Source organism: Strongylocentrotus purpuratus, unplaced genomic scaffold (assembly GCF_000002235.5).
Source record: "Strongylocentrotus purpuratus isolate Spur 01 unplaced genomic scaffold, Spur_5.0 spur5_scaffold_2, whole genome shotgun sequence".
Lineage (NCBI taxonomy): Eukaryota > Metazoa > Echinodermata > Echinoidea > Camarodonta > Strongylocentrotidae > Strongylocentrotus > Strongylocentrotus purpuratus.
The window spans coordinates 16,465,302-16,491,892 of record NW_022145605.1 but is presented as its reverse complement, the minus strand read 5'-3'; the positions used below and the strand labels follow the sequence as shown (position 1 = coordinate 16,491,892).

The window sequence follows — 26,591 nt, the reverse complement described above, 5'->3', positions numbered from 1 at the left end:
TGTGATGTAACAGGTTTTATATACCTCACTTAAGAAATCCAGCCATCTGATTGGTCGAAATTGCAGTCGTGATTTTAGCCACTCCCGTAAAGAAACGAAAAATTCCAAAACCATTTAATAGTCCAAGAGTAAAATCCCGGCAAAATTCCAGTTACCGGAAAAATAAAAAAAAATCTTGCTGCGATACCCGTTGATTTACAAGTTAAAATGTTCTTTGAGCGAGTGCGGATATCATAGTGCTTTTTGTCTGCGATTCAAAACTGATCGAACAATTTCAATCATTTTTCGGGCGGTGATAAACAGACAGTTTATCAGATTGTCCGTGATGTTTTAACCAATCTTTACTAAATAAAAGGATAAGGTAAGAATTCTTGGTAGATTTTTGTTTGAATTCGGCATATTAAAGGGATATCGACTGCTTTAATACTCGAGGACTGGCTGTTTCTATACTGGCTCTCGGGAAATTGAGCGTATAAAAACAGCCAGTCCTCTCGTCTCTCGAAGCAGTCGATATCTCTATATCATTATGAAGCGTAAATATAAAACGTGATTAAAACCTTAACGGGCTCTAATTTAGCAAGCGTGTGTATTAAATTAAAACAATGGAAGTAATATAAGAGATATAGAAAATATGCTTTGTTATTTGAAATCAATCGTGAAATGCTAGAAAGGTAATAGAGCAGCATAATAATTATCGTCGTGATGAGCCAATTATAGGGAAATAAAATTATATCTTATTTCAACTTTCAATAATGTCATAGACTATAGACTTATCGATACGCTTACCGCACCAGGGCGCATTAGAAATAATCCTTGGTCGTTTTTCTTTTTTGATTCATCCTTCTTACACTTTCTCTAGATGCATCTCATCCAGCTAGCTGAAGGTAACTCGTATTGGTTTGGACTCGATAATCTAAATCAAGAGATTTCGTTCCAATGGATTGATGGCACTCCACTCTACAATAATACGTATGTATTAAAGTATACATACATAGACAAAAACACACACACACGCACACACACACACACACACATACGCAAAAACCCGCACACACACACACACACACACGTACCACAACATCTTACATACCCTACTCATGATAAACTGCGATCATATTATGTTATAGACAGAATGCAAATGGTACAAACTGCAATTTACCTTTAATAACAGGTTTATAAGAGAAACGAATTGATATCCATCAAGCTTAGGTTCGGTTTCGCACCCCCTCCCTCGAAAAAAATTGGAAATACTGTACATGTACTTTGTTTTACTTTTTAAGTTTTTTCATGTGGACGTCATGGAGTCTAACATAAAAGCCCTAAACTTGGTTTTGCAAGAAAGGCAAATTTACATTTACATTTTAATTAATGTAAATTTAAACTGCAGCTCAAATCAAACCGCTGTCACACCGCTTTCAAACAAGAGGAACGATTATGCAGTTTAAATTAAAATATTTCTTTTATTAAAACTTTGTTATGCATTGCTGTTTGGCATATTTTTAACTAGATTTCCTGATTGGTCGAAAGGTAATGCAACCCTATTCGAAAGAGAACGATGTGTTCATCAGCAGGTTGAAAATGGATGGAGAAAACTACCATGTACATCTTACCTCAGGTTCGCATGTGAAAAGGCTCCGAGTGAGTATTGGCATTATATTTCTATCCTTTATATTCTGGAGTGCTCCTTTATAATAGTCCAGGTTCAAATATGTCTATACTCCACCTTCTCACATTAAGTTGTTAATGCAACAAACTAAACAATATATCGACTGATTACATTATAATATCTTGTAGCCACTGTTTAGAATCCATAGTTGGTTTGTACTTTAAACAGAACATCACCTATGGTAAATCTATGATAGTTCTGTTGTTTCAAGGCCAAAGGGACACATATTTTATCATATGGAATATAGGAATTGCCTATTATCACCGTTGTGTATTTATCAAAGTACAATAAATACTTGAACAAAATATTATGATTTACTCATAGGTCCGCGACAGATCCTTCCTGTACGTCTAATGGCAGCTACTCCATCACCCTATGGAGGAGGTCTGCAAGATGCCACATTTCTCTGTCTACTCGGCACAGAGAATGATGAGATTCTCACATTCTCTACCAGAAGACTCGTCCGTCTGACCGAGGATATAACTGCCGATAGTTATACAGCTCCAGGAGACAGCATTGTTGTATCATCTGTATTATTAAGGCAGACTCTGCCAGCTACTATGGAGGGCTTGGGATTTTTCGAATGTTCTTCAGTGACAGCCAGTAGAATGACATCTGTTCCTCTTGGCATTCTTCTTTCTGCCCGTCCGTATATCTAATAACACATAAGTATTTACGATTATATAAAACAACAAAACTTCAACTAAATGTAAATATTTTTTTTTACCAGGAAATGTTCTGAATACCCATCTTTTCAAGCAAATATGTAGTCCATAGCTACAGGAGGAGCGGGCGCCTTTGAATGTTTGAAACAGATAAATGGCGCCATACAAGTGCGGTGGATCATCATCAACATCAAATTTAAAACACTTCTGAAAATACCATAAATGATAATTATTTATAAATATTTTTCCCTACGGTAAATTTTTAACAGCTTTTAGTAAATGACATGTAAACATTACGGAAAATAAATGGAGTGGGAGGAATGAAAGAGAAAGAATAAGAAAGGAGCGATGACGAAAAATTACCGAATCAGAAAAAATTCAAATATGAGGAGTTGTAGATTTTTCCTTTCTTATCTGTTTTTTATAAAGGTCAATTCCAACCCATTGATGGTCGGTTTACAAAGACAATACATATTGGAGATGATATCACACTCAGTGTGATGAGCACGACAGGGATGGTCGGTGAAGACGGGGTAAGATGGCGGAAAGTCACTGATGTAGACTGGGCTAATTCACTCATTGGAACGAGTTCCAACAGTCTATCACACACAATTCAATCTGCATCTATCGCAGACGGCGGTGTGTATGTGACGTTCGTGGATGGAACGTTGGAACAACATCAATTCAGCTTCATTAGACTCATCGTAAAGGGTTCGATTTTTTGTCTTCCGTACACATCGAAAATATATCATTAAATATTGGTCGCAAGGATGTAAATTCACAAGGAACTTTAAAATAAAATTGAATTTTTCTCTTCTGTCTTGATAAACTTCATAATGGTCATTAAAATGGAATACAAAGAATCAACAAGAACCGAATTGAATTGATCAGACGTATTTTGGTTAAAAGACAGTAAAGAATAAATAACATCGATGAATCTTCAGTTGTAATTTCCGTAGTTGAATGACAGTTTCTGTAATATAAAGCGAGGACTATTACATGTAACAGCTTCATGTCCTAATGGTGTGCTTCTATACTCAAGTCACATCTATTCTGCTAGAAATTACTTTATTACCAGCCTACATATACTTTTCTGATCTCTGAGAAGTGTCAGTAACCTTTGTTTTTAAGTGGCCCAAACATTGTGGAGCGTGTGGGTAGCGCTTTGTAACTGCAAGGAAAAGGCGCTATATCAAATATCTTTTGGATTTGATTGGATTCTAAATTTTTACAATGAACTTTTGATTTTCAACCATTTTGCGTTTGGTTCCAGCTCTTTTCCAGCAATCAAGTTATCCTTTGTCAAAAATCATATATTTGGATACACTTCTTTATAATTAAGGTATTTTAACCACTATGCATTTTAGGTTCCGAACGTGTATATATTTGTGTCACTTCATTTCATAAGCTATACCTGTTTTCGGATATCAATAGCCTAAATCTATTCCGAGGAGTGTGTGTGTGTGGGGGTGTGGGAAGGGTGTAATACCACCAAAAAAAAACTATTAAAAAAAAATAATAATCCCCGGGATTAACGCACGTGTAGGATATACATTATAGTTGTTCATATTTTATTGTATTAACAGAATGCCCTTATGGAAGATGGAATCCACCATTATGCGATCGTTTGTGTGATAATTGTTATAATGGAGGCGTCTGCCATGAACTCTCAGGAACATGCATCTGTCCTCCTGGCCATGCTGGAAAGAACTGCCTCCAAGGTAACGTCAAGAAACCCTGAAGAAAATTTTACCACTAGGACCCTTTTTTCTTCTGTCCAATACTTTCTTTGCCTTAACATAAATCTTAACAATTTGAAACTAATCATTTCATAATGGTATTACCAAATGATAATAACAACAACAATAAACATAAGAATAAGAAGGGGAAGAAGAAGAAGAAAAGGAAAAGAGGAAAAAAGAAGAAGAATTATGATTATGATGATGATGATGACAATAATAAAAATAATGATAATTGATATAATAAATCAATAATGATGACAACAGCAAAAACATTAATAACGATGATAAACATAATAATAACTAATATTAATAATGAAACATGGATTATTTTATTGCGTACTTGAACATCGTAAGAAGATGAACTGTTTTTTGTTTACTTGTTTTCATTCCATTAATAACTATTAGTTTAAATCAATCCTTATTTGTCAATGTTTATAATGACTCAAGCAATTTCCCCTCAAAACAAGAAGAAACAATAGAATTGTTGTTTTTACTGATTGTAATAACTTTGGACATGACATGCTTTTCTCTTCTCATTTTACAAAATAATTCTTAATAATGGAATTGATTTCGATGTTGTGAAATTGTTGAATCAGTTGCGTTTTTGGTGGACCTACATAATTTAAAAAGTCGATATTTATGAAGACTAACGGGGAAAGTCGGAAAAAGGACCCTTTTAGAACATGTGATTTATATCTAAATCAAACACTCTTGACATATATATACATATATATCTATATATATTTCATGCAGCATGTGGGATGCATAAGTTTGGCTGGGACTGTGAGTTTGTATGTGGAACAGGTCAGCCTCTGGACAAGTGTGCTGGAAGTCAGATCTGTCTACCGGATCCTTATGGATGTAACTGTTTAGCTGGATATACAGGAATTTACTGCAATGAAAGTAAGTGCTAAAACGATTTCTATCATGATTGACATTGGGAAGAAACCGGAAACATTAAGATATAAATGGTATTTTAACCTTGTGTTTATATACAAGTTGCACGGTTCAAAGTTAAGTCCTTGCCCAGAAATCGACTATTAGAGAAGGATTACACTTTGGAGATAATTATGATAATGGTAATACCTCAATATGTGTATATGATTATCAATATAGGATATCTATTTGCATACAAATTATGAGGATTTCAGACTGAGTACCTGTTAATTACTTTAACGTAAAGATGTTAAGGTCCCATGCGAATCGTAATGTTCTGGGGATCAAAATTATTAAACAATATCTCAACAGATCCAACAAGGCTGCTTATACCTTGTTTATTTTGTCTTAAAGCATGTTTAGTTGGTATGTTCGGAGCTGATTGTCTTCAAGAATGTCACTGTATTAATGGAGCAGATTGTGATGACTTCACTGGGGAATGTCCTGGAGATTGCTTGCAAGAATGGTCCGGACCAGCATGTCAAGGTATAAACATTTACTTTACTTGAAAATTACTTATGAAGGTGCATATAATAATTTTGATTATATTTCCTTGGTAAAAAAGACCCGAGGTAAGTCCCAAACTTTCATGTTGACTATTTCTACCAACGCAATACCTTTTCACTTTGATGTGAAAAGCCAATTTTTGTAGAATATTCCTTTGCAGCGATTTCATCCCATCTCTAGAAAACAAGAGGATCTTTGTATTTTCTCTACCACTTTCTGAAAGGAAAACTGACAAGCAATTTACAGAGTAAAAATGCTGTTGCCTTCATTCTGTTCCTGTTTTTATCGTTATGACAAAGAGTAATTGAGAAGAAAAAGTAAGTAATCATATTAAAGAAAGGTCTTTCTCTTAACTATACTGCCTGTGACTTATGTTTTGTTCAAGTATTTTTTCGTAATTCCTCATTTTAGTTCCTTCTGTTTGCCCAAACGGATACTTCGGGACTAACTGTACACAGAATTGCAATTGCAAGAATGGTACAGCATGCCATAAAGATTCTGGACACTGTGACGAGGTCCAAGGGCGGTGCGACTTTGGATATGTCACTGAATCTGTCGAGTTTCCAGCCAACTGCATGACATGTAAGATTATTCTTAGTGATATTTTAAATCAAAATACATCAAATGATTACAAACGAATGCTCACATGAAAGTCCCCACCATTTTATCAATGTATCAATTTAGCAAACCCATTTCCATCTTTATTTTCTGACAATTATTGAAATACATTGATATGACATAATTAACACCCCCAAGGTAAAAAACTGTTCTTAATACCCATCGTTAAATTTGTTTACTATTAACATTTGCCATTTAAAACACCTGTTAAATGCTTAATAATACTATATTTGAATATTTCGTATCTGTTTATTCTGATAAAATCGAAATTTTCACCAATATTATGGAATATCCCTGCATTCCTTTCAATTTAATTTCTATTTTTAAGGTAAATGATATTTCCTCCTAAGGCAATTTATTTCTCTTGTTTAGTTTCAGGATGTTTCAGCTCTTGTTCAAAGACATGCCATTGTTCTGGTGGTGCTGAGGATTGTAGTTTTCTGACTGGTGATTGCTTGTCATCCACCTGTCATCCAAGATGGATGGGGGATCAATGCCAAACAGGTAGCAAGGATTGAAAGAAATACGTGTCCCCTACCAAGTGTCTCAAATATATTATTAGAAAAATCATGGAGTTAAACCATTATGAAAAGGCGCGTATATTATAGGCGAAGCGGGGGGCTAATAACTCCATGGAGAAATTCGGCACGATTCGATTCTTCCATATTATATAGTTTTCATTAAATATGAAACGTACATTCAGTAATAATTCTGTGTTGCTTATATCATTAAGCTGCTTATATCATTCAAGCAGTGAAGCAAAGAAGAATACATATATATTTTTTGTTAAAGCTTACCAACCAGTAAACACAATTAACATTCAACACGATTGCAAAAGACTTCAAAAATTAAGGCATATGAATCACAAAAGCTTCGTGCATATAACCTATTGAATGTATTAATTCATTGCAATGGCATGTTAGAAAATCCGAAAGTGCTTTACACCTGTAGGAGTGGAGTTTGGATAGGGCCCTCAAGTTAATTTTTTGAAAATGCTTGAAATTATGTCATTCTCTTGTTATATTATTCTCCTCAACTCTTCCTCTCTGCCTGTCTTTTGAATTGTCATCAACGTTTCATTAGGGACTTTTAGATTTGCACGTCGACACAGTGGACTGCTACGTGTGACATCCTTTTTAAGGTACTGGCAGTGCCTTTAAAGAAAGTCACAGTGCCTTAAAAGGACGTCACACGTAGCAGTCCACTATGTCAACATGCAAATCTAAAAGTCCCTAATATGCCTCTTTTTTTTACCAAATTGAGATCGTTTTGAGACGAGCTCGGAGAAGACCAATCCAGGAGTGGCGATCTTCTCCTGTTCCTTCACAGCGTCAGCAGGGCAAACTCTTTCTTCTGATTATGTGAAGGCTGCTGTCGGGACGCTTTCAACGGAACTCTGGAAAACTAGCAATAGCTCTGTTACATCAGGAGCAACCCTCAATAATTCATTTATCCTTGAGTATATGGGGCCAGAAGAAGCCATTTACTGCTTCATCGGGTTGCCTGAGACTTTAGAGTTTGCCTTCGTAAGGCTACCTCCAAGAGATTTCTTTGGTGAGCAGTCCCCATTGCACTTTATTGCAACCCCAAAACGATAACATATGACGGACATAAAACCTTATAAATCAAATAGTTAACATTACCTAATCAGTTTTGTGTTTAGTTTAGTTTTTAATATTGAACTACTTTCATGTTTTAACTAGAAATGAAAAAGTTTTTTTTTGAAATGGTTGTTATCTACTATGCATGTTTGGTTATTAGTGTTTCAATTATTTCGCATATCAATTGCCAAGATTATGTCCAATATTTACAACATGCAATAAATTACAGTTAGTATAATGAAAAAAATAGTTCCAAGCTTTCATGGCACAATTAATAGTTTCGTTACCTATTTAATTGTTCTCTTTGCTGTCGGGAGGGGGAGGGAGGGTTCAATGAATTACAATGAATGAGTTATATACATTTTTACTCACTTTTTCTGTGTTGATTGTTTTTCCCTTGGCAGTTTTACCAGGTTTTAATGGTACACCAGAACTATTTGAATTTGGAGATTCCAACGCAGTAATCGGCTGGAGACAATGGGACCCTAGTTCAGATACCGGGGAGGGACCAATTGTTGGATACAGGATATACGTGCGATCGGGTAACATTGTCGTGTTGGCTGAAAAAGTACAACCCCCAAGCATGGTGGAAAATACGGACCGTTCCGTATCAAAGAGGTCTGCTGAGAATGCCAATGAGATGGTCATGTATAACGTAAATGGACTTGAAGCAGGGACAACGTACTCTGTACAGATTGCAGCGATACGAGATGGTATCAACGGTGAAGGAGAACAAGGACCAGCATTGACATTTATAGCAGGAAGTGGTAGGTTCTAACATTTTTTTCCCCTACCTTCTAAGCACTTTCCTCTCATCTTAATTTGTATTCTCTCCTTCCATCCGTCCCTTCCTCTCTTTCCCCTCCCCTTTTTTAAAAATCCCTATCCCTCTACCTCCCTACCCCTCTCTCTCACTCTGAATGTTGTGAGATAGCAGTGATATTAAGATAAAGCATATGCAATTTGAAGGCTTGCTTTCGACATTAGAATGAACCCATTCGAGAATCTTGAACACCATTGAAAAGGTTTTCGAAAATCAACTCATGGTAATTTAAATACACAATGCGTCATTGCAATGTTCACACATTTCTGGCTATGGGATTTGCCCCAGGATGATTTTCAAAAGCCTCTGCGATTCTGTTCATGATATCTCGTCTACCTTCCATAAAGTATAATAATCATTTAATGATTAAATGATTATTATGAATGGTAGACAAAATGGGCATTAAACAAACTGGTAAACAGACGGACTTGGAATTAGATAAATGGGCAATAGACCAAATGGAAAGTAGTTTTTAGGAGATTAGACCGAATGGAATTTAGACCACATGACTAATGGCTTAAGTGTTCATTAGACCAAATGATAAATACACGAAATGATCAACCATGAGAGTAGTATAGACGGGATAGGTGTAGACCATTCGGAAATGGACCAATTGGGTAGTAGACGAACTGGTTGTAGACCAAACGGCATTAAACCCTAACCTGATGTGTAATTCGGTACTTTTCCTAAATATTGTTAAAAGGTGGTGGCAGTTCTATGGCAGTTGCAGCTGGGGGAGCCGTAGGCGCCATTCTGCTCATTTTGATAATCATCATTGTAGTCATCATCGTGTTCAGACGACGAAGGTTTGTGAACTACTTTCTTTTGTTCAGTCATCATTAGAAATTACCATGTACAATGCTGTCAATCATGTATACCGTAATTATATCGTAATCGACCAATAGCATTACCATTATTTCGTTGGAAACTTATTGCTGTACGGACTTAAAGAACAGACAGAAGAAGAACATCGGATATTCTAGCAACACCCAATAGTTCACTATTCCTTTCTTTAACGCATAAACTACCGTTAAATGTAGTGTATCCCTTTTGCAGCCAGCATCAAATTCTTCAGAACTTTGCAGGAATTATGAATATGTCACGTATGTCTTATCTGTTATATTCAAACGTTAGCAGTTTACTTTATAGACTTTACTGTCAGGTACTATTGAGTGACTGACTGACTTCTTTCTTTCTTTGGCAACTTTGGCAATAGCATACATTAAATGAGCTGTAAAGGGTACATGACCAACTAGAAATGCAATCGTCTCAAAACGATGTGCGTGCAATGACGCCATGTTTCTACGTGTCAAACGAAAGAGCTTCTCTCGCACTATCCAGGGCAATTTGTACGAAGTCTGTAGCTTCTGTGATATTGGAGACAGGTAGGGCGAAAGAAAGGCCTCAACAGTATCCTTGATGGGATGGTAGTGGCTATGCCTACGAAGCTTGAAAAAAATTGGGATAGGGGATGAAACCTAGAAAGGGCTCGCAAGCACTGCGTGCAAAAACCAATGGGATTTGCTGCATGTTCGTCATTGCAATGAAGATCGTTCTGGGGGCCAAAAGCATGAACCCGATATGTCCCATAGACAATGCGTGTAATGCATGGGCGGAAAACGTACAGGATCTGTATTATGACCGGAGTTAAATTGTTTTTTCTCTCTCTCTTTATGTCTCTTTATGGGCCGTATTTGGTATCATTGGAAAGAGAATTTCATGTTTGTTATTGTAAACCACTCTCTTTTTTCTATGATAATCCTATCGAAACACGTGATGTAAAATAGATTTATAGAACAAAATGGCGTCTTGAATAGCCCCCTTGACCAATTTCAAAAATCCGGCCATGAGGTGCCCTGCGTATTGGAACTTGGCATGCAACTGTAAATTTTCAAGGAAAAAAAAGGACATTTAAGGGGCGAAAAGCAGTCTGAAAAAAATGACGTCATAGCCGATACGTGTTAGATTCGGGCGGAAACTCGGCGGAATTCGTGTAGTGACCTTTGTTCAAATGCAATTTACTCACAATTTTCTGTGTGAACATATACCATATATGGTATCATTCGAAAGGCCACTTCATTACGGTCAGTTTGACACCATTGTCATCTGCGCGCAATGTATTGCACGCATTAAAGGCGTTATCACATAGGCATAGAAAATACATCATTTTTGGCGATAACTTTGCGCTGACATAATCGAATTTTACCAAACTTTGCGGACAGTTGTCACGTATATGAATACATGTGTCTGCTAAGTTTCATTGACGTAAGTCTAAGGATCGTAATTTTAGAGCAAGTTGAAGTTATTTCACAATTTTCTTGAAAATGGCGAATTTGGAGGGCAATTTTCTCAAATTTGGTCAAGGATAGGGTATATAATTTTTTATATGGCTGGAAAGGGCATATCTTCAAGCACCTAAATCCAAAAAAGGGTACGGGTCTGCCAAGCCATAATGGAGATACGGCCATAAAAAGAAAGCCAATTCCCAGAACTTTAGAGGGCGCTATTTATGTTTTGCATAGCCATTGGAGCGTGAAATTTGGCATGGCTATGTGCAATTATGAGATAAAGATACTGTGTGATTTAAATACAAAACGGAATTTATATGAGAAAGTTATGGCAGTTTTAGATTATTAGGGGTCAATTTTTCAAGAATTTGAGAGATTTTTGACGGAGACGGTTTCTGATGTGAAGTTATGGCAGTTTTAGATTATTAGGGGTCAATTTTTCAAGAATTTGAGAGATTTTTGACGGAGACGGTTTCTGATGTGAATTTTGAGTACGAAGATTGCATTTTGAAGGTCAAGTGATACGTCGCAGATAAAAGAACATCTCTTAGACTATCTAGAGGAATTTGTTAGAAGTTTGTAGGATCTAGGATAGTGGAGATAGGAAGGAAAAAAGAAAGGCCTTAAAATGGACCAGAAACGGACAAAATGGCGCCTGGACGGTTATGCATGAGTGATTTCGAAAATCGAAGAATGTAGTGACCTTGATGAGATGTTAGAGACTATGCCTATGAAATTTGAAAGGAAACGGACATGAGGAAAGGGCATAATGAGTGATAACAAGCACTACGTGCAAAACGAATGGGATTTTCGGACGATAAGAAGAACCAAGAATATTAATAACGTGAACGAAAACAAGGCAATGACGAAGGTTCGTCATTGCAATAATTGTCTACATCAATAACCCACTTCTTGTAATGGCCAAAATAAAACCGATTGAATCTTTGCGCAGCACAATACGTACAACCATTCGTTTGATTGAACGACCGCAATCGCTCAATTCGATTCGAACACTAACGGTCAATATTTTCCCACAAAAAGACAATTTCAAGCCCTTTCGTTTTGAGGGAAGTTCTAAATTAGTATTATTTTTCAAATGTCGTTGGAATTTAACCTTTTTTGGGGGAGGGGGGGGGGCTGAACATGGGACACAGTACCTTTAAGTACTTCTAAAAGCCTGATTTTTACCAGCTCTCTTCTAATCACTTATTGCTCGCTTTCCGTAGTTTGTATTGAAACATTTTTTCCTTATTCTTTTCAAAGAAATGATAGTAGTCTCTCTCAAAAAGAAAACACAGAGGATCAATTTCAGGCATCAGCTGATTTTCAAGACACGTCCTTAGAAGGTAGGCCAATGTTTTGATTGGGAGGGGCAGGGGGAGGAACTACGACAGCTGTTGGCGTTATGAATTGGTGTCGTGAAATTATTATAACTATAAAAATAGCATGATGTATATGACAATCTTATTGACAACAAACAGACTACATATTTGTTTTTGTTTTTTTGGTAACTACATAGATTTCTTACTATTCATTTATGCCCTACGCTGTCTCTTCATGTCAGGAACAAGACAGCCTTTTTGGAAGATGTGTAAAATAATAAGATAATAAAGTGTAAGGAACCAAGTATATCTTTGGTTATTTGCTGTGATGTACATAGGCTGATGTTGTGTTTGACCATCCTAGGCCTTTCCTCTTTCAAAGAGAGGAGTCAAATTGACCTTTTAAAAAATGTCTATATGTATTGTGTCAGAAAATGACTACAGCGGGCACGCCTCCATTTTGAACCCCGACCAAACACCTCCAACGAGCACCAGACCTAAACCACCTGTGGCCATCATCAAGCCCAGTTTAGGGGAAACTAATTCCTTAGACCCTGATTCCATCGAGGGATCTCCTCACAGATCTAGCAGCAAACCTCTTGCCACACGTCAACCGATACCCGCGGCTCAGTTTCCTGCGTTCGTCAACAAGAACAGACACACTGCGCTCTTCTTCGAGGAATTTCATGTAGGTTGAATGAAGATAATTATTTTCTATTAACAAAAAATGTGGCCTCTTTTTAAGGTATTGCTCTTGACAAATTCTTTTGGCACGCAAATGTATGCTACTCGTAGACTTTATGTCTTCCTGTGCTGTTGAGAACACTGGCTATCAAGCTCTATGCAGTGTGTCCGAGCAGCCGCTGCTCCATTAATGTCATGTAATTCGAGATTCAATGTCCTCTGATGATATTTCCAGGTTTCTGGTATGACTAGTAACGAAACATGAAAATTCATTTAAGAAGTCTATCGCCGTGGGCATTATAATATTATATTTTCACATTATGCTCATCCACATTTCTCTCTTCTTAAACGCAGACTTTTTATTTCATACCGCGTGCAGTCAAACTGATTTAATGTCAACCGCCTTTTGTTCTAGTCTCGAATACAATTACGAGACTTCATGTTTACTTGTAGTTTTTTTCTGAAGTTATATTTTCTTTCTCTTCTAGGACTTACCTGGCCCGGACATCTATCCTCAGACCGTGGCTCAAAAGGAGATCAACTTAAAGAAAAACAGATACAAGAACATTTTACCATGTGAGTATACAAAATAACATGGCCTCTATTATGTTGTTGACTTGTCAGGGATAGCTCTAATAGTTTGCTTCAATGAAGCTCCTAAAAAAAAAATTTATCGTTGTTTTAATAATATTAGTTTGCAACAGTAGCGCTGATCGCTGCAAAAGAGCATCACAATTCGTACCAATGTATGTACTGATATGGCTATGATTGCTATCAGTTCCATAATGCTATATTCAGAATATGAGTTTTTGAATTGTTTGTCTGTAAAGAGATGTTGCAAGTTTAAGGCAGTTTCAATAAAAAAAAGTAGAAAACTTTTGTCCGGAGTCAAATCTCTATATTTGAAACCTAAATAGCGCTTTTGTTTTTAATGTTCACTTTAATTTGTATGCTACTCTAAGAATACCGAAATATGATAAACGACGAAATTGACTAAACATAGAACTTTACTAAATGACTAAACAAAGAACTTAAAAAAGCTACTAGCTGACTTTATTTTTTGTTCCCTATCGTTTATCCAGATGATTCGGCGAGGGTGAAGTTAGAAGTAATCGACGATATCCCTCATTCCGATTACTTTAACGCTTCTTACATTCCTGTAAGTAAGGTGGCATGTATCAATTTATGTATACTTTAATTTGTAAATAGATTGTCATTACCATGTAGTTGCATGTGATGTTATAAAGTGGGTCGCCGTTGAAGGAAGCGTTCAAGGAAGCGTCCAGTATGGATGATATGAATCCAATGACATGATAGAATAAAACCCCAATAAAACACACACACACGCACACACACGCACATACACCCAAGCACTACCACTCACCCACACATGCACAAGCGCACACACACGCACACACGCACCGCACACACAACAAACACACACATGCACACACATGTAATATAAATCCCACCATTGGTTAAATAATTCCTCATATGATTTGAATTTTGTTGATTTTCTTTTCTGATCGATTAAAAAGAAAAAGAAGTGATATGAACAGAGATATAATATGTATAGTATCGTTTGGATCTACTTTTTATTAATTCAACTATAACTATTTCTTTTTTCACCTACAGAGTTTTGACAATGAAAAGGCTTACATTGCATCACAAGGTATGTCCCTTCTAATTTCTCCGTCACGTTTATTAAACAAAGAGTAATTTATAAATACATATTGTAAGACGTAATTATTTAGGTAAATCTATTTCAAGTCAATATTTTATTCTTATATACACACAAAACGTATATTGAAGAGAGACATTATTCATTCCCATTATGCAACTGAAACCTTGATTTTCCGATGAGCCATAATTCATATTTTTTCAAGGACCCAACGCTGCGTCTATGGATGATTTCTGGAGGATGGTCTGGCAGGAAAATGTGACCACTATTGCCATGGTAACGAAGCTCCAGGAAGGAGATAAGGTCAGTCAATAGTATTTTCACTCGAATACTAGAAGTCAGATGAATAAAATGTTTCTATTAATAAAGTCAGTTTAATTACTAATATTTTAGCTTTAACAAATTTCATCATTTATTCTCAACACTTGGGTTGCTAGCATTTAGTTCCATGAGAGGTACCATTTTCTTTTACCTAATTTTGTGTCATTTATTTGGAAATGTTGGTATCAGGGTCATCACAGGACATTTCTGACTATGATCACCTTAAAAAATAATGTGAATCTCAAATTATCCTGGTACTCCAATTCATGAATGACTGATTTTAGTAAACCTAAAGTTTACAAAGATCTGCTGAACGCAACCGCGGTTAGATACCATTAACACTGATATTTACAGACTGACGTTTTTAATGCTTAAAAAAAGTGTTGCTCAATGCAATCGGTACAGGTATATTTCTAGGAAAGACTGATTATTAAATAACTATACTATGGCTTAGTCATTATAGAGTAGTTTAAGCATTTGGCATGAAATGAAAAGGTCGTTGGTTCGATCCCCGACACGGCACTGATGTAACTGGCAACTCATCATTCTACATTTGCTAATCCACATCCAGGAGAGAAAATGGAGACTTGGTGAGATGACAAAAGCCTTTGTGTTAGTAATTACCATATGCCCTCACGATGATAATATGGTAGTAATACTCCCATAGGAGTGGAGATGGTGCACATTGTGCGTGAATGAATCCGAGAAACGGGGTAATAAAATGTGTGAAGCGCTTAGAGATAGTATTTCGAATCAAGCGCTAAATAAATCCAGATTATTATGATTATCATTATTACACATGAACTCTTCCACACATATAATTTTTTAATCTGATTACTTTCTGTTTGGTTGCTTGAAATAGATCAAATGCCGCCAGTATTGGCCTAATAAACAAGGCGATTCGGTGAAATTTGGAAATTTCAAAGTGGAACTGGAGTCCCTGGAAGCATGCACAGGTGGAGTTAAAAGGAAGATGACGATGAGAAAGGTAGGTACATAAGTCATCAGCACATACATTGTTATGTCACATTGTTCAGTCATCAGCATATACATTGTCACGTCACATTGTGAGCCTTGCTGTCTCTCCTTCGGGAAGAAATTCATAATGTCCTCCATTACGATGAACCATTCGAATGATACTTGACATATTATTAGCATGAAGATGATTGTACCATACGTACCCTTGGAAAATATATATGAGAACGGTACTTTAGTCATTCATAAAAGTTCTTTAAAGTTACTTTATAAATTCTTCTTTCATGAAGTTTATCTTGGCATGATTCATTTTTTTTTTTCTAAGCAGGGTTATCAACAAGTAAGTTTTGTGCATGGAAACACAGCAAAATGTTGACACCATTGACAATAAAACGGATAAAGACGTTTGGAAATCGGTTTAAAAGCTGATGTATCATTAAAATTCATTCATTCTCACTGTGCATGAAATGTGTTGCTCTCCTCACTAGGGTGATGACTGTAGGACCGTCACTCAGTTTCACTTCACAGAGTGGCCTGACAAGGGTGTTCCTAAACACACCTCATCACTGCTCAAGTTCATCAAGGAAGTCAAAGCTGATCATGGGCAGTACACTCATCCTCTGATCATCCATTGCAGGTAGGCTTCTTGGTCAATTCCACCTAAGAGTATATCCGACGACCCCCCCCCCCCCCCACAAACACGACCATTAAAGGGGCCATTAAAGAGCCGTATTCTGTTGGTGTCAATAGGCAGCTATAGCGCCGTCCGCCAGCGCGTACGTATTTTGAGCACCCTCTGGAATACGGGGAACAAGCCCCTTTAAAGCTTATCTGCCGTAGTTTATAGGAGGGATTAGACTGCCCTTCAAGGTCACTGGACAGGTGGTTATCTCATCAACTCAGCTCTCAGTTAACATGAGAAAAAGAGGATCATGGGGGACCAATGGTCACCGATTAGTCATTGCTTGTTATATAGAGGGCGCAAGTAGCTACAAGTAGTGCAGTTGGCCTTTAAGACTTTCAAGGAATCAACTGAAAAGCCATGTTGATACTTTATTGTATTGCTTTTAGAAATCACGTTCGGATACATAGCATGTCATCTTAATGCTCGTACCTTATCAAAGGCAACGCACAAGGCTATTGAAATCGGCTAAGGCTGATAATATGGCTTATTTTTTTCGAAAGTTTTTAAGATAGTGGTAATGTTAAATTCCTTAAGTAATACAACAACAGTGTGAGAATAAGGAATGAAAACAGTAGATTTCAATACTCGGGCTTTACTACAGGTAAACTTTGTGTTCCACACTTACGCAAGTTTCAATTCATATTGCTTGAATATTTTGCTCACTTTTGGTTTATCGTTCAGTAGTTAGTGTGCGTGGACATCCTTATGCAACTTTATACTTAAAAATCACAATTCAACAACATGACCGATTATTTGATCATTATCAATACTAGAATGATCAACCACTTAGAATTAGGGAGTCTCCATCAGTTATTACCTTTTTGCAGTTTGTAGTTGTAAGATTGTTTTTCTTATTTCATGTATTTATGTTATTTTCATTAACTGTAAGCGCTTTGGGCCTGATGGGAAAAGCACGGTATAAGTAATAATAATAATAATTATAATTATTATTTTTCGATCCAGTGCTGGTGTTGGACGAACAGGAGTGGTGATCAGTATTGATAGCGTCGTAGCTCACGCCAAGAAAACTAGAATGGTAGATGTCTTCAACTTCGTGACGAACATCAGACGGAAACGACCATACATGGTCCAAACAAAGGTCTGTTACCTCTAAAAACATACACCAACTGCTGTTACCGTTTGACACACCATCTTTTGAATTTAAACCGCTTGATTTCAATATAATGTGTAGATATTTTTGCGGAGACTGGCATTTTGATTATTCTATGTGACATATGTGGCATTAAAAACAATATCACTATGCATATACATGTAAGCAGCGTTGATTTACGGGCCATGTTTTTTTTTCCATGACGTATAAAACAAAGTTCGTAGGTACTATTTAAATCTTGAATGATTGAAAATCCCTCTTTACCAATGAACATCTTGAAGACTTTATTCTTTATTTTAGATGTTAATCAACAAATATCAAAGGGAAAGGATTGAATATCAAGATTATTAACAAGTAATTAGCATACAAAATTGTTGTTCTACTCATTAATTCTGATGTACATGTATTCTCGTATGTCGAAAATCAAAATTTTTCTATTGGATGAGATGGAATTGATAATGTTTTTGAAGGATTTGTTCCTTACATGAATACAGGAGCAGTATGCCTTCATCTACGGGGCTGTCCTTGAGGATCTTCTCTGGAGGAATACCCTGATCCCTGTCATTCATTTCACTGATCATCTACAAGACTTACACACTTCGGTTGATGGAAATGGACGGTCCAAGATGAGCAAGGAGTTCCAGGTAACACATACCAATCATCATCAGAATTTGATAATTAATGAATGTCTACTGACAGTTACGTCCTTTATTTATCTCTCGCAGGTGGTCTGCCAAGATCGACTCCACACACAGGAGCCCTATATAGTTTTCACTCCACCTCTCTCTACATTAATATAGCCTTCTTCTTCTTTTATCTTTTAGAATGAAAAACTTGTGACCTTTATCATGAGCCATTATATGGTTCCAAGTAAGTTCATTGTACACTTTACGTTGACGGAAGGTTCACAAAATCTGGACGGGAGGCAGAAAGAAAGAGCGAGAGAGCGAAGGGGGGGGGGGGCATTATATCTTAGTTTCAACGAAATTTCTTTTTCAGAATGGCCTGGGCCCAGTGGAAATAGCTTATGGAAAAAGAGAAAAGATCCTATTAACAAACCAGCCCTTGCTCTCTTACGATGAAAGTGTTAGGGATGTCGTGATCCGTATATCACGGAACTGTAAATCAAATGAATGTTTATTTTTTATTTCTATCGAATCCCACTCGCAGCCTTACGTTTGGTGAATGGATACTTAGTACTAGGAAGTAACTGTACCGTCTTGATTGCCTTCAGGACCTTTAGGCAGCTAGGCTTAAGCCAAGATAACAAGACTTTCTTAACACCCTAAGAATCCCCTGGGGTGCATAAAATGCGAAGTATGAACGTAGCTAGTATTAAAGCTGAATCTATATTTTTGCATGCGTGAAAAATATACCAGAATTAAAGTGGATGATTATTGAAGTAATTCGTAAAGTAAATAAAACGTCATATAATATATTCTCTTATTTTAATCAGACTTTGCAGAGCCTCTGTCCAGATCCTCCAGCTTCCCAAACAAGATCCGGACTCACTCCAGATAATCTTTCCAAGAATAGATACGGAAACAACGTACCATGTAAGTAAATGTTAGGATACAAACAAATTATTTTCCATAAACAATAGGAAACCAAATGCTTAACAGTTTAAAACATTTTGTGGAATAAACAAATACGATTCCGGACTCTAATCACCGTAGTTATGAAATAATTCTCTCTCTAATATGCTTTTTTTAACACAACTTTGCATCTCCACTCCGTCAGAGACTCTTTCTCTCCTCATTTAAGATTCTTTGCCATCCCACCCCAAATGTCGATCCCATTTAGCTCCTGTACAAAGTATATGGAGATCATTCACAGCAATTGACCAACAGAACGGTTCCCTTTCCCCATCACTACCACACACGCACATACTCACACCCACACCAATGTTGAGACCACATTTTTGTTGGCGCACGTATGTAATTCGTAGATTTCTGACTAAGGAGATATAGAACGCCGTGGTGAGAAGTATGATGATGTCAAGAGCACATAAAACAACACCATAATTCAGGATTGTCAGGAGACTGTGCAAGGTGGGTTGGTGCGAGGGTTAGGGGATTGATACTAAAAGCTTGAATACGTGAAATGTAATTTAAAGGCGGGGAGCTGGTGATATCATATAAGATTTTCTCTTATTAAAAGGCGGGGATGAATCTGGCGGTTGACCCCATTCCTACCTGGATCCGTTCGTATGCCTGTCATGTATATAAATAGACTCAAAAAGCAAAAATTGAATACATACGTAACTAATATCCAATATCGCCATGAAAGAAAATACTTTTAATTGTAGCGTCACACTGTTTAACATTTTCTCCTGTTTCTATACCATTCTAGTGGAGAGAAACCGTGTGATACTAGACTCCCCAGAGCATGATTACATCAATGCTAGTTACATGAAGGTGAGAAGTTCTTTCTGAGTCAAGTGATTCAATTTACCCATGTAATTTAGTGTCAGAAAAAACTGTGATCTTAATACCGTTTACTTCTTCATTTGACTCGTATTCAAGATAAACACAGTAGACGTCTTGAGCGTAGGCAATTGCCATACTTACTGTTATCGGTATTATTGATATTATTGATGGTTAGCACAAACAATTTTCGTTTCAGCTGCCTCGTCGCATTTTAGTGCCTTGTTTTAATACAAAAGCTTACAAAATTAATTTGGCAACTGTATAATGTGCGCTCATATTGATGGATGTCATAATTATTATGATGAATCAATAAATAGTGACACCTACTGTCGTTGAATTGTAGATTCATTTATACCCTTTTAAAATGTACTGGCGCCATTATAACACTAAATGTTAAATAAAAGATATAAGAATTTTTATGTGTACTATGAACTATGTTGGAATTAAGACTTGGTCGTTAGTCGTGTATACGATGTATCACTGGGTGGGGCTGCAGTGCATTTAGTGAGCCTCTTTCGCCTAAGGTGCCGAAGCTTCGAAGGTACTGACATATGTACTGACAGCTCGTATAGCGTTTTATGAAAATGGAAGTAGGTGCGAGGTTCTCATGTTGTTATCTGATATTGAAACTGTTCTTTCTTCATCTTCCAGGGAGTCCACTGTACCTTCATGACAACCCAGATGCCGCTGCCAACCACTGTGTCTGATTTCTGGTCTATGGTCCTCAAATATAAACCATCCACTATCGTCATGCTGAATGACAAGAGCCAAAACGACAAGGTAGTAGCGCGAGTACATGTCTATTTTAAAATTCGGTCGGTTAATAATTTAACCGACTTTAAGACCTGACTATTTGCTTCTATGTTGGATGAATAAAATTCATACTCAACACGTTTGAATATTGAATTTGATAGCTTTACCTCTCCTCTTTCTATAGAGCTGTGCACAATACTGGTCTGACGATGACTCGGCTCAGTTCGGATCCTTTTCAGTTTCGACCTTGTCAACGTCATCTGATGGAGACATGACCACTCGGCAACTTAAAGTTTCCAGAAACTCCAAAGTATGTCTTATTAATATGTTTCTTTTACAAGTATATTAATTTTTTAAGAAGGGGTGGGGAATGTTGATGTGATGTCCTTATTTGAATGATTTTGTAAACGGATCGAGCTACCAATTTACTTTAAGCAAACCACATTAGGAATTTCAACCGGAACGGTTTTACCAACTGGATACAATTTGACTTGATGAAGGTAAATCATCTAGAGATATGCTCATTGTTAATATCATATCGCACTTACGCTTAAAGATAAAGCTAAGTTAGTCATGGAAGAACGTTTGACCTCGTGAAAGAAACAGCCAGGAACTGAGCAACTGTGAACAGAAGTTGAATATGTAATACATAATACTGAGAGGTCTTGGAATGTTTTTGTTTGTTTATACATGGACAAATAAAGTGTTGTGAGCGCAGAGTCAAAGTAACATTATTAACCTTTTCTGGTAGAACACAAAGATAAGATGCAATATCTTATACATCCATTTCCACGGATTATTTGGTTTCGTTTTCTTTCAGGCCAGTCACACCGTCACTCAGTACCAGTTCCATGGATGGCCTAAACATGGATCAGATCAACAATCAGGGGCTAGATCTTTGCTCAAGCTCATCCGTGCTGTCAAAGGTTCTACTAACAGCAAGAAAGAATTCTCCATTCTTGTTCATTGTTTGTAAGTCCAGTATCTTTGCAATGCTTACTAATCCTACACAATCACAATTTGGTGCGAATTCCATGGAAACAGGATCGGCCAATAAATAATTTTGTTGTGATATATTTTTCGCAACCAAGACAATAATTAAAACATCTTAAAACTCAACTACAATGTTTAGCCAAAATCCTGTTTATTAATTTTATGCATAACTTTTGAAGAAAGATTTCCACCAGCAACTGAAAAAATTTCCAGGGGCATGTTAGACATAGCAACACTTAATATATGCAATATGGACCCATCAGTTTCCTTGGAGATGCTATTATGTACAGTATAAATACTTTATAACCAAGGGGTCTTGAGAGAAACTTACAATACCAGAAGTACATTATGAAATAGGAATATTCAGTTACGAGAAATATATTACTAAAATTGAATTTTATTTGATTCAAATGTGAACAATAAGTAAACCAAATAGTCTTATAGTCATTGCTTATTAAACCTTGATTATGTATATTATATTAAATCTATACTGAAACAGGGCCCTATGATTGTCAATTATGTGTTGTTCCTATGTTCTTTTGTTGAAGTGTAAATATAAACAATTATCCTATATGGACACAATAAAGAAATGAAATGAAATGAAATGAATTTAATTGAAACATGTTTGACTCTTGTTTGGATTTTAAGGAGTGGTGCTGGGCGAACAGGTGTGTTATGTACTGCTATGGAGTGCATCGCTCAGGTAGCTGAGGGAAATTCCGTCGATATTTTCCAGACAGTCAAGATGCTGCGAGCTGACAGGATGCAGTCTGTTCAAACCGGGGTAAGAAAACTGATTTCTTTCTTTAGCACACTGTTAACATATAAACTTTAAAATATTGAATTATGAAGAAATGCGGTAATGTTGTGAAATAGGCAACCACCATTCATGTCATTCGCACAATCGCGCTTCATTGCTTTACACATGTTGGTCTTCTATTCCCCACCCCAAAGACTCTATATACAAGCGCGTGTGTGCTGACAAACTAGTGGTTTCCAAAAGCAAAATAAAGCCAGAAATGATATTAGATAAAGAAACAAAATAATTCCGTACCATCCATGGGTGTCGATCTGTAACTGATACCTATTCATCAGGGGGGGGGGGGGGGGTGATCTATTCATTCACCCCCCCCCCTGATGAATAGGTATTACGTAAGGATCGACACCCATGGTACGATCTATAATTGCGACATGTAAACATTCTTTCTCGTTGTGCTATGGTATGCAGTGGAAGAAGTTAAATATGAATAGATATTCGAAATATTTTAATTGGTGTCTAATCATCTATGACTGTTTCGTTTCTTTTTTGTTTACATGAGAGGAATACAAATTCTGAGTCTTAAGAAATTCATGCATTGTGAAAATATATGCGTACGTTTTCCTCCTTGTGCGGGTAAGCCTGAATCCGATGACCGGGGTAATAATAATATGTTGTAAAGCGCTGTGATACACATGTATGTCTGTAAGAGCGCTATATAAATGCCAATATTATTATTATTATTGTTTAAAGATGAAGTTGAGTTCTGGTCATGCGATTGCATTGTGAAAGAAACGGTGTGAAATCGACCAGAAAAGGTGGATCATCTAGCATATAAGAATTTGTGTGTATTGTAAGGTTCTGGAATCATCAAAATGATAAGAAATATGGCCAAGTCTTGGTAAAGTTACAAACACTGTACACATAAAGATGTATATGGGACTACACGTACACGTGGCGTAAAAAACCTACCCCTCGAGTTTTACGAGTTACATGACATATTTAGAATATAAAGGCATTTGAAGAGCCATGCTTTTCAGGGAACATGTCTTATCTGATGTTCTTCCACACTTGCATAATAAGAATGATAACGCTCACAAATTATTTTTCACCTCTTCCCAGAACTCAACCTTCTCTTTAAATTCTAATCTTCATCTGCCTATATCCCTGTATAGGTATGTGAATGAATATCAAGTAGTAAACTAGAACATTCCCTGACTATTTTATTTAGGAGGAATATGCTTTCATCTACGATGTAATCCGTGAATACCTGCACACTGAAAACTATGAGCAGCGTCCATACCCGATAGAGGACCACACGTACGGCAATGTAGAGGCCGACTACACACTTGACCCGGAAGAGAACCTGTATGAGGTCACAGATTCGCAGGATGCAGCTAGCGCCGCCGAACTCGTGTATGACAATGTGGAGACTGAGAGGAGCCAGGACAGACCGAAGCCAAAACCTCAACAAGCGTACCGTGCATATGAGAACTTTGCATTTGAATCTTAAATTCGTATAGCTTTGCGTTGGTTGAATGGTGCTATGTGTATATATACGAGAACTTTGCATTTGAATCTTAAATTCATGTAGCTTTGCGTTGGTTGAATGGTGCTCTGTATATGAGAACTTTGCATTTGAATCTTAAATTCATATAGCTTTGCGTTAGTTGAATGGTGCTCTGTATATGAGAACTTTGCATTTGAATCTTAATTTCATATAGCTTTGCGTTGGTGGAATGGTGCTCTGTATATGAGAACTTTGCATTTGAATCTTAAATTCATATAGCTTTGCGTTGGTTGAATGGTGCTCTGTATATGAGAACTTTGCATTTGAATCTTAAATTCATATAGCTTTGCGTTGGTTGAATGGTGCTCTGTATATGAGAACTTTGCATTTGAATCTTAAATTCATATAGCTTTTCGTTGGTTGAATGGTGCTCTGTATATGAAAACTTTGCATTTGAATCTTAAATTCATATAGCTGTGCGTTGGTGGAATGGTGCTCTGTATACCAGAGCTTTGCATTTGAATCTTAAATTTGTTTAGCTTTGCGTTGGTTGAATGGTGCCTTGTATATGAGAACTTTGCATTTGAATCTTAAATTCATATAGCTTTGCGTTGGTTGAATGGTGCTCTGTATATGAGAACTTTGCATTTGAATCTTAAATTTGTTTAGCTTTGCGTTGGTGGAATGGTGCTCTGTATATGAGAACTTTGTATTTGAATCTTAAATTCATATAGCTTTGCGTTGGTGGAATGGTGCTCTGTATACCTGGGGGGTGTTTCACAAAGATCCTAAGTTGAACTTATCTCTAAGTTGGACTTAAATATTATGGAAAGCCATTAGCATCTTTGAAAATATTTTGTAAAAGTTATTTTTGAAAGGCATAAAATGTTGATTCAAATCATTCATATTTTCTATCATCAAGGAGACTTCATGTTCTGGATGTGGAATTCATAAAAAGTCTAAAATACTTGAATTTCTGCTTTTGAATATATTTTATTTTAAGGCTCCAATGGCTGTCCATAATTTTTAAGTCTAACTTAGTGTTAAGTTCTACTTAGGATCTTTGTGAAACACCCCCCAGAGCTTTGCATTTGAATCTTAAATTTGTTTAGCTTTGCGTTGGTTGAATGGTGCTCTGCATATGAACTTTTTGCATGTGAATCTTAAATTCTTATAGCAATGTTCTTTGAATGATGGTCCTGAAATCTCTAGATGAAACTGTATCTGTATATATTTAGGTTGTGGAGTATTCTCTTTTAACCTTAGAAAATACAGTGAAATTCCGGAAAAAAACTAATTGACGTGTGGAGGTGTCGTGGTATAGGAGGTTCAATCGCTTGATTTTCAATCCAAGGGTAGAGGGTTCGAATCCCAGCCCAACACTAACGTCCTATGGCAAGACATTGATACACATATGTACAGGTGCATTATTTTTGGTGATCAAGTGAATGTTTTAAACTTATGAAGTGCGTAGGATTTATTTTCGAAATATGTCTTAATTTAAGGTGGCAGGTGCCTAGCTATTACCGGGCAGAAACGACTACCGGTATGTAATCAAGCACATAATTCATAGTCTGTACCTGTACGCCCTACAAACTATTTATTTCAGGAAAGCTTATGAGTTGATCTACACACAAAAATGTGCACCTAGGCAAATTTGCCTTAAGCCTAAGCAAAAATGGTCATTCAAATTCATGACCCTGAAAATCATAGCTTCGCAACATGGAGTGTAATTTAGGTTTTGATGGCTTCGATTAATTCTCTGACTTCTTTATGGTCAGTCTATGATTGCTTTAAAAATTATTAATTTGACAACAATCAAAATAATGAGAAATTCAGAAAAGATTTTTATACACAACTTCACCTGTACGGGTTCCATGCAAAAAAGAACTTTCATCATATTGTTGTAATCTTCAAAGATACATAATTCTAAAAAAAATCATGCAAATCTAATAATCAGAACTCAAGTTATTGCATTTTTCATAATAAACTCAATTCCGTGTAATTTCACGATAAGGAATGGGCATTGAATCCTTTGATGGTTTAGTTAATTTACATTAAAACCTTCAAAACCCAATACAATAGCAGTGTTACATGGACTACCGAATTTGTGGACAATATATTTTTAACCCCCTTCTAGCTTTCAAAAAAGTGGAGGGGTATTGACAAAAAAACAAGGTGCATGATGAAGTAGCCTACACACATGAAAATAACTAAGGAGTAAAAAAAAAAAAAAAAAGGGGGGCTTGCCTCCTTAAGGTCTAATATTCACGTCTGGAGTATGTAATATTTTGGTTAATCAATGATTGCTCTATACCTATTGATCATTGGTAAAATGCGAGTTGTATCAAATATTTTGTAACCAATATTCAACTGTCAAATGATCTATATTTGGATCATTGTCTCGTCTTTGTTTATCCTGTCTGTTTGGTATTAATTTTGTGTGTTTAACCGTACCATTCTATGTCCAGTGTAAAAGAATTTATGAAAAATATTGAATAGCAGTACTTAACAAAAAAGGTTG

The 26,591-nt window shown here is 36.5% G+C and overlaps 2 protein-coding genes across 2 annotated transcripts; both read left to right on the top strand.

Moving 5' to 3' along the window:
* The first annotated feature begins 877 nt into the window (after positions 1–877).
* On the top strand, positions 878–6,470 carry LOC105437785 (tyrosine-protein kinase receptor Tie-1-like). Its single transcript, XM_030991084.1, has 9 exons — positions 878–969; positions 1,508–1,638; positions 1,991–2,311; positions 2,761–3,042; positions 3,918–4,052; positions 4,827–4,976; positions 5,364–5,495; positions 5,928–6,098; positions 6,463–6,470. Exons 3-9 carry the CDS (start codon positions 2,020–2,022, stop codon positions 6,468–6,470), a joined length of 1,170 nt encoding a protein of 389 aa, XP_030846944.1. The 5' UTR covers positions 878–969; positions 1,508–1,638; positions 1,991–2,019.
* Positions 6,471–9,268: 2,798 nt separating this feature from the next.
* On the top strand, positions 9,269–24,826 carry LOC100889181 (receptor-type tyrosine-protein phosphatase alpha). The gene is made up of 18 exons (XM_030991811.1): positions 9,269–9,364; positions 12,110–12,192; positions 12,600–12,856; positions 13,341–13,428; positions 13,935–14,011; positions 14,488–14,524; positions 14,739–14,836; positions 15,717–15,842; positions 16,318–16,466; positions 17,478–17,613; positions 18,120–18,269; positions 19,082–19,181; positions 19,978–20,042; positions 20,706–20,834; positions 20,992–21,117; positions 21,628–21,779; positions 22,449–22,584; positions 23,789–24,826. The coding sequence occupies exons 1-18, from the start codon at positions 9,276–9,278 to the stop codon at positions 24,068–24,070; spliced, it is 2,280 nt and encodes a 759-aa protein (XP_030847671.1). The 5' UTR covers positions 9,269–9,275; the 3' UTR covers positions 24,071–24,826.
* Positions 24,827–26,591: the final 1,765 nt, after the last annotated feature.

Coding starts and splice junctions, on each gene's coding strand:
- LOC105437785 (XM_030991084.1), top strand. CDS start 2,020: ATGGCAGCTACTCCATCACCCTATGGAGGAGGTCTGCAAGATGCCACA. Junction 2,312..2,760: donor TGGCATTCTTCTTTCTGCCC/GTCCGTATATCT, acceptor TTTTTTATAAAG/GTCAATTCCAACCCATTGAT. Junction 3,043..3,917: donor CATTAGACTCATCGTAAAGG/GTTCGATTTTTT, acceptor TTGTATTAACAG/AATGCCCTTATGGAAGATGG.
- LOC100889181 (XM_030991811.1), top strand. CDS start 9,276: ATGGCAGTTGCAGCTGGGGGAGCCGTAGGCGCCATTCTGCTCATTTTG. Junction 14,837..15,716: donor AGCTCCAGGAAGGAGATAAG/GTCAGTCAATAG, acceptor TGCTTGAAATAG/ATCAAATGCCGCCAGTATTG. Junction 17,614..18,119: donor CATACATGGTCCAAACAAAG/GTCTGTTACCTC, acceptor ACATGAATACAG/GAGCAGTATGCCTTCATCTA.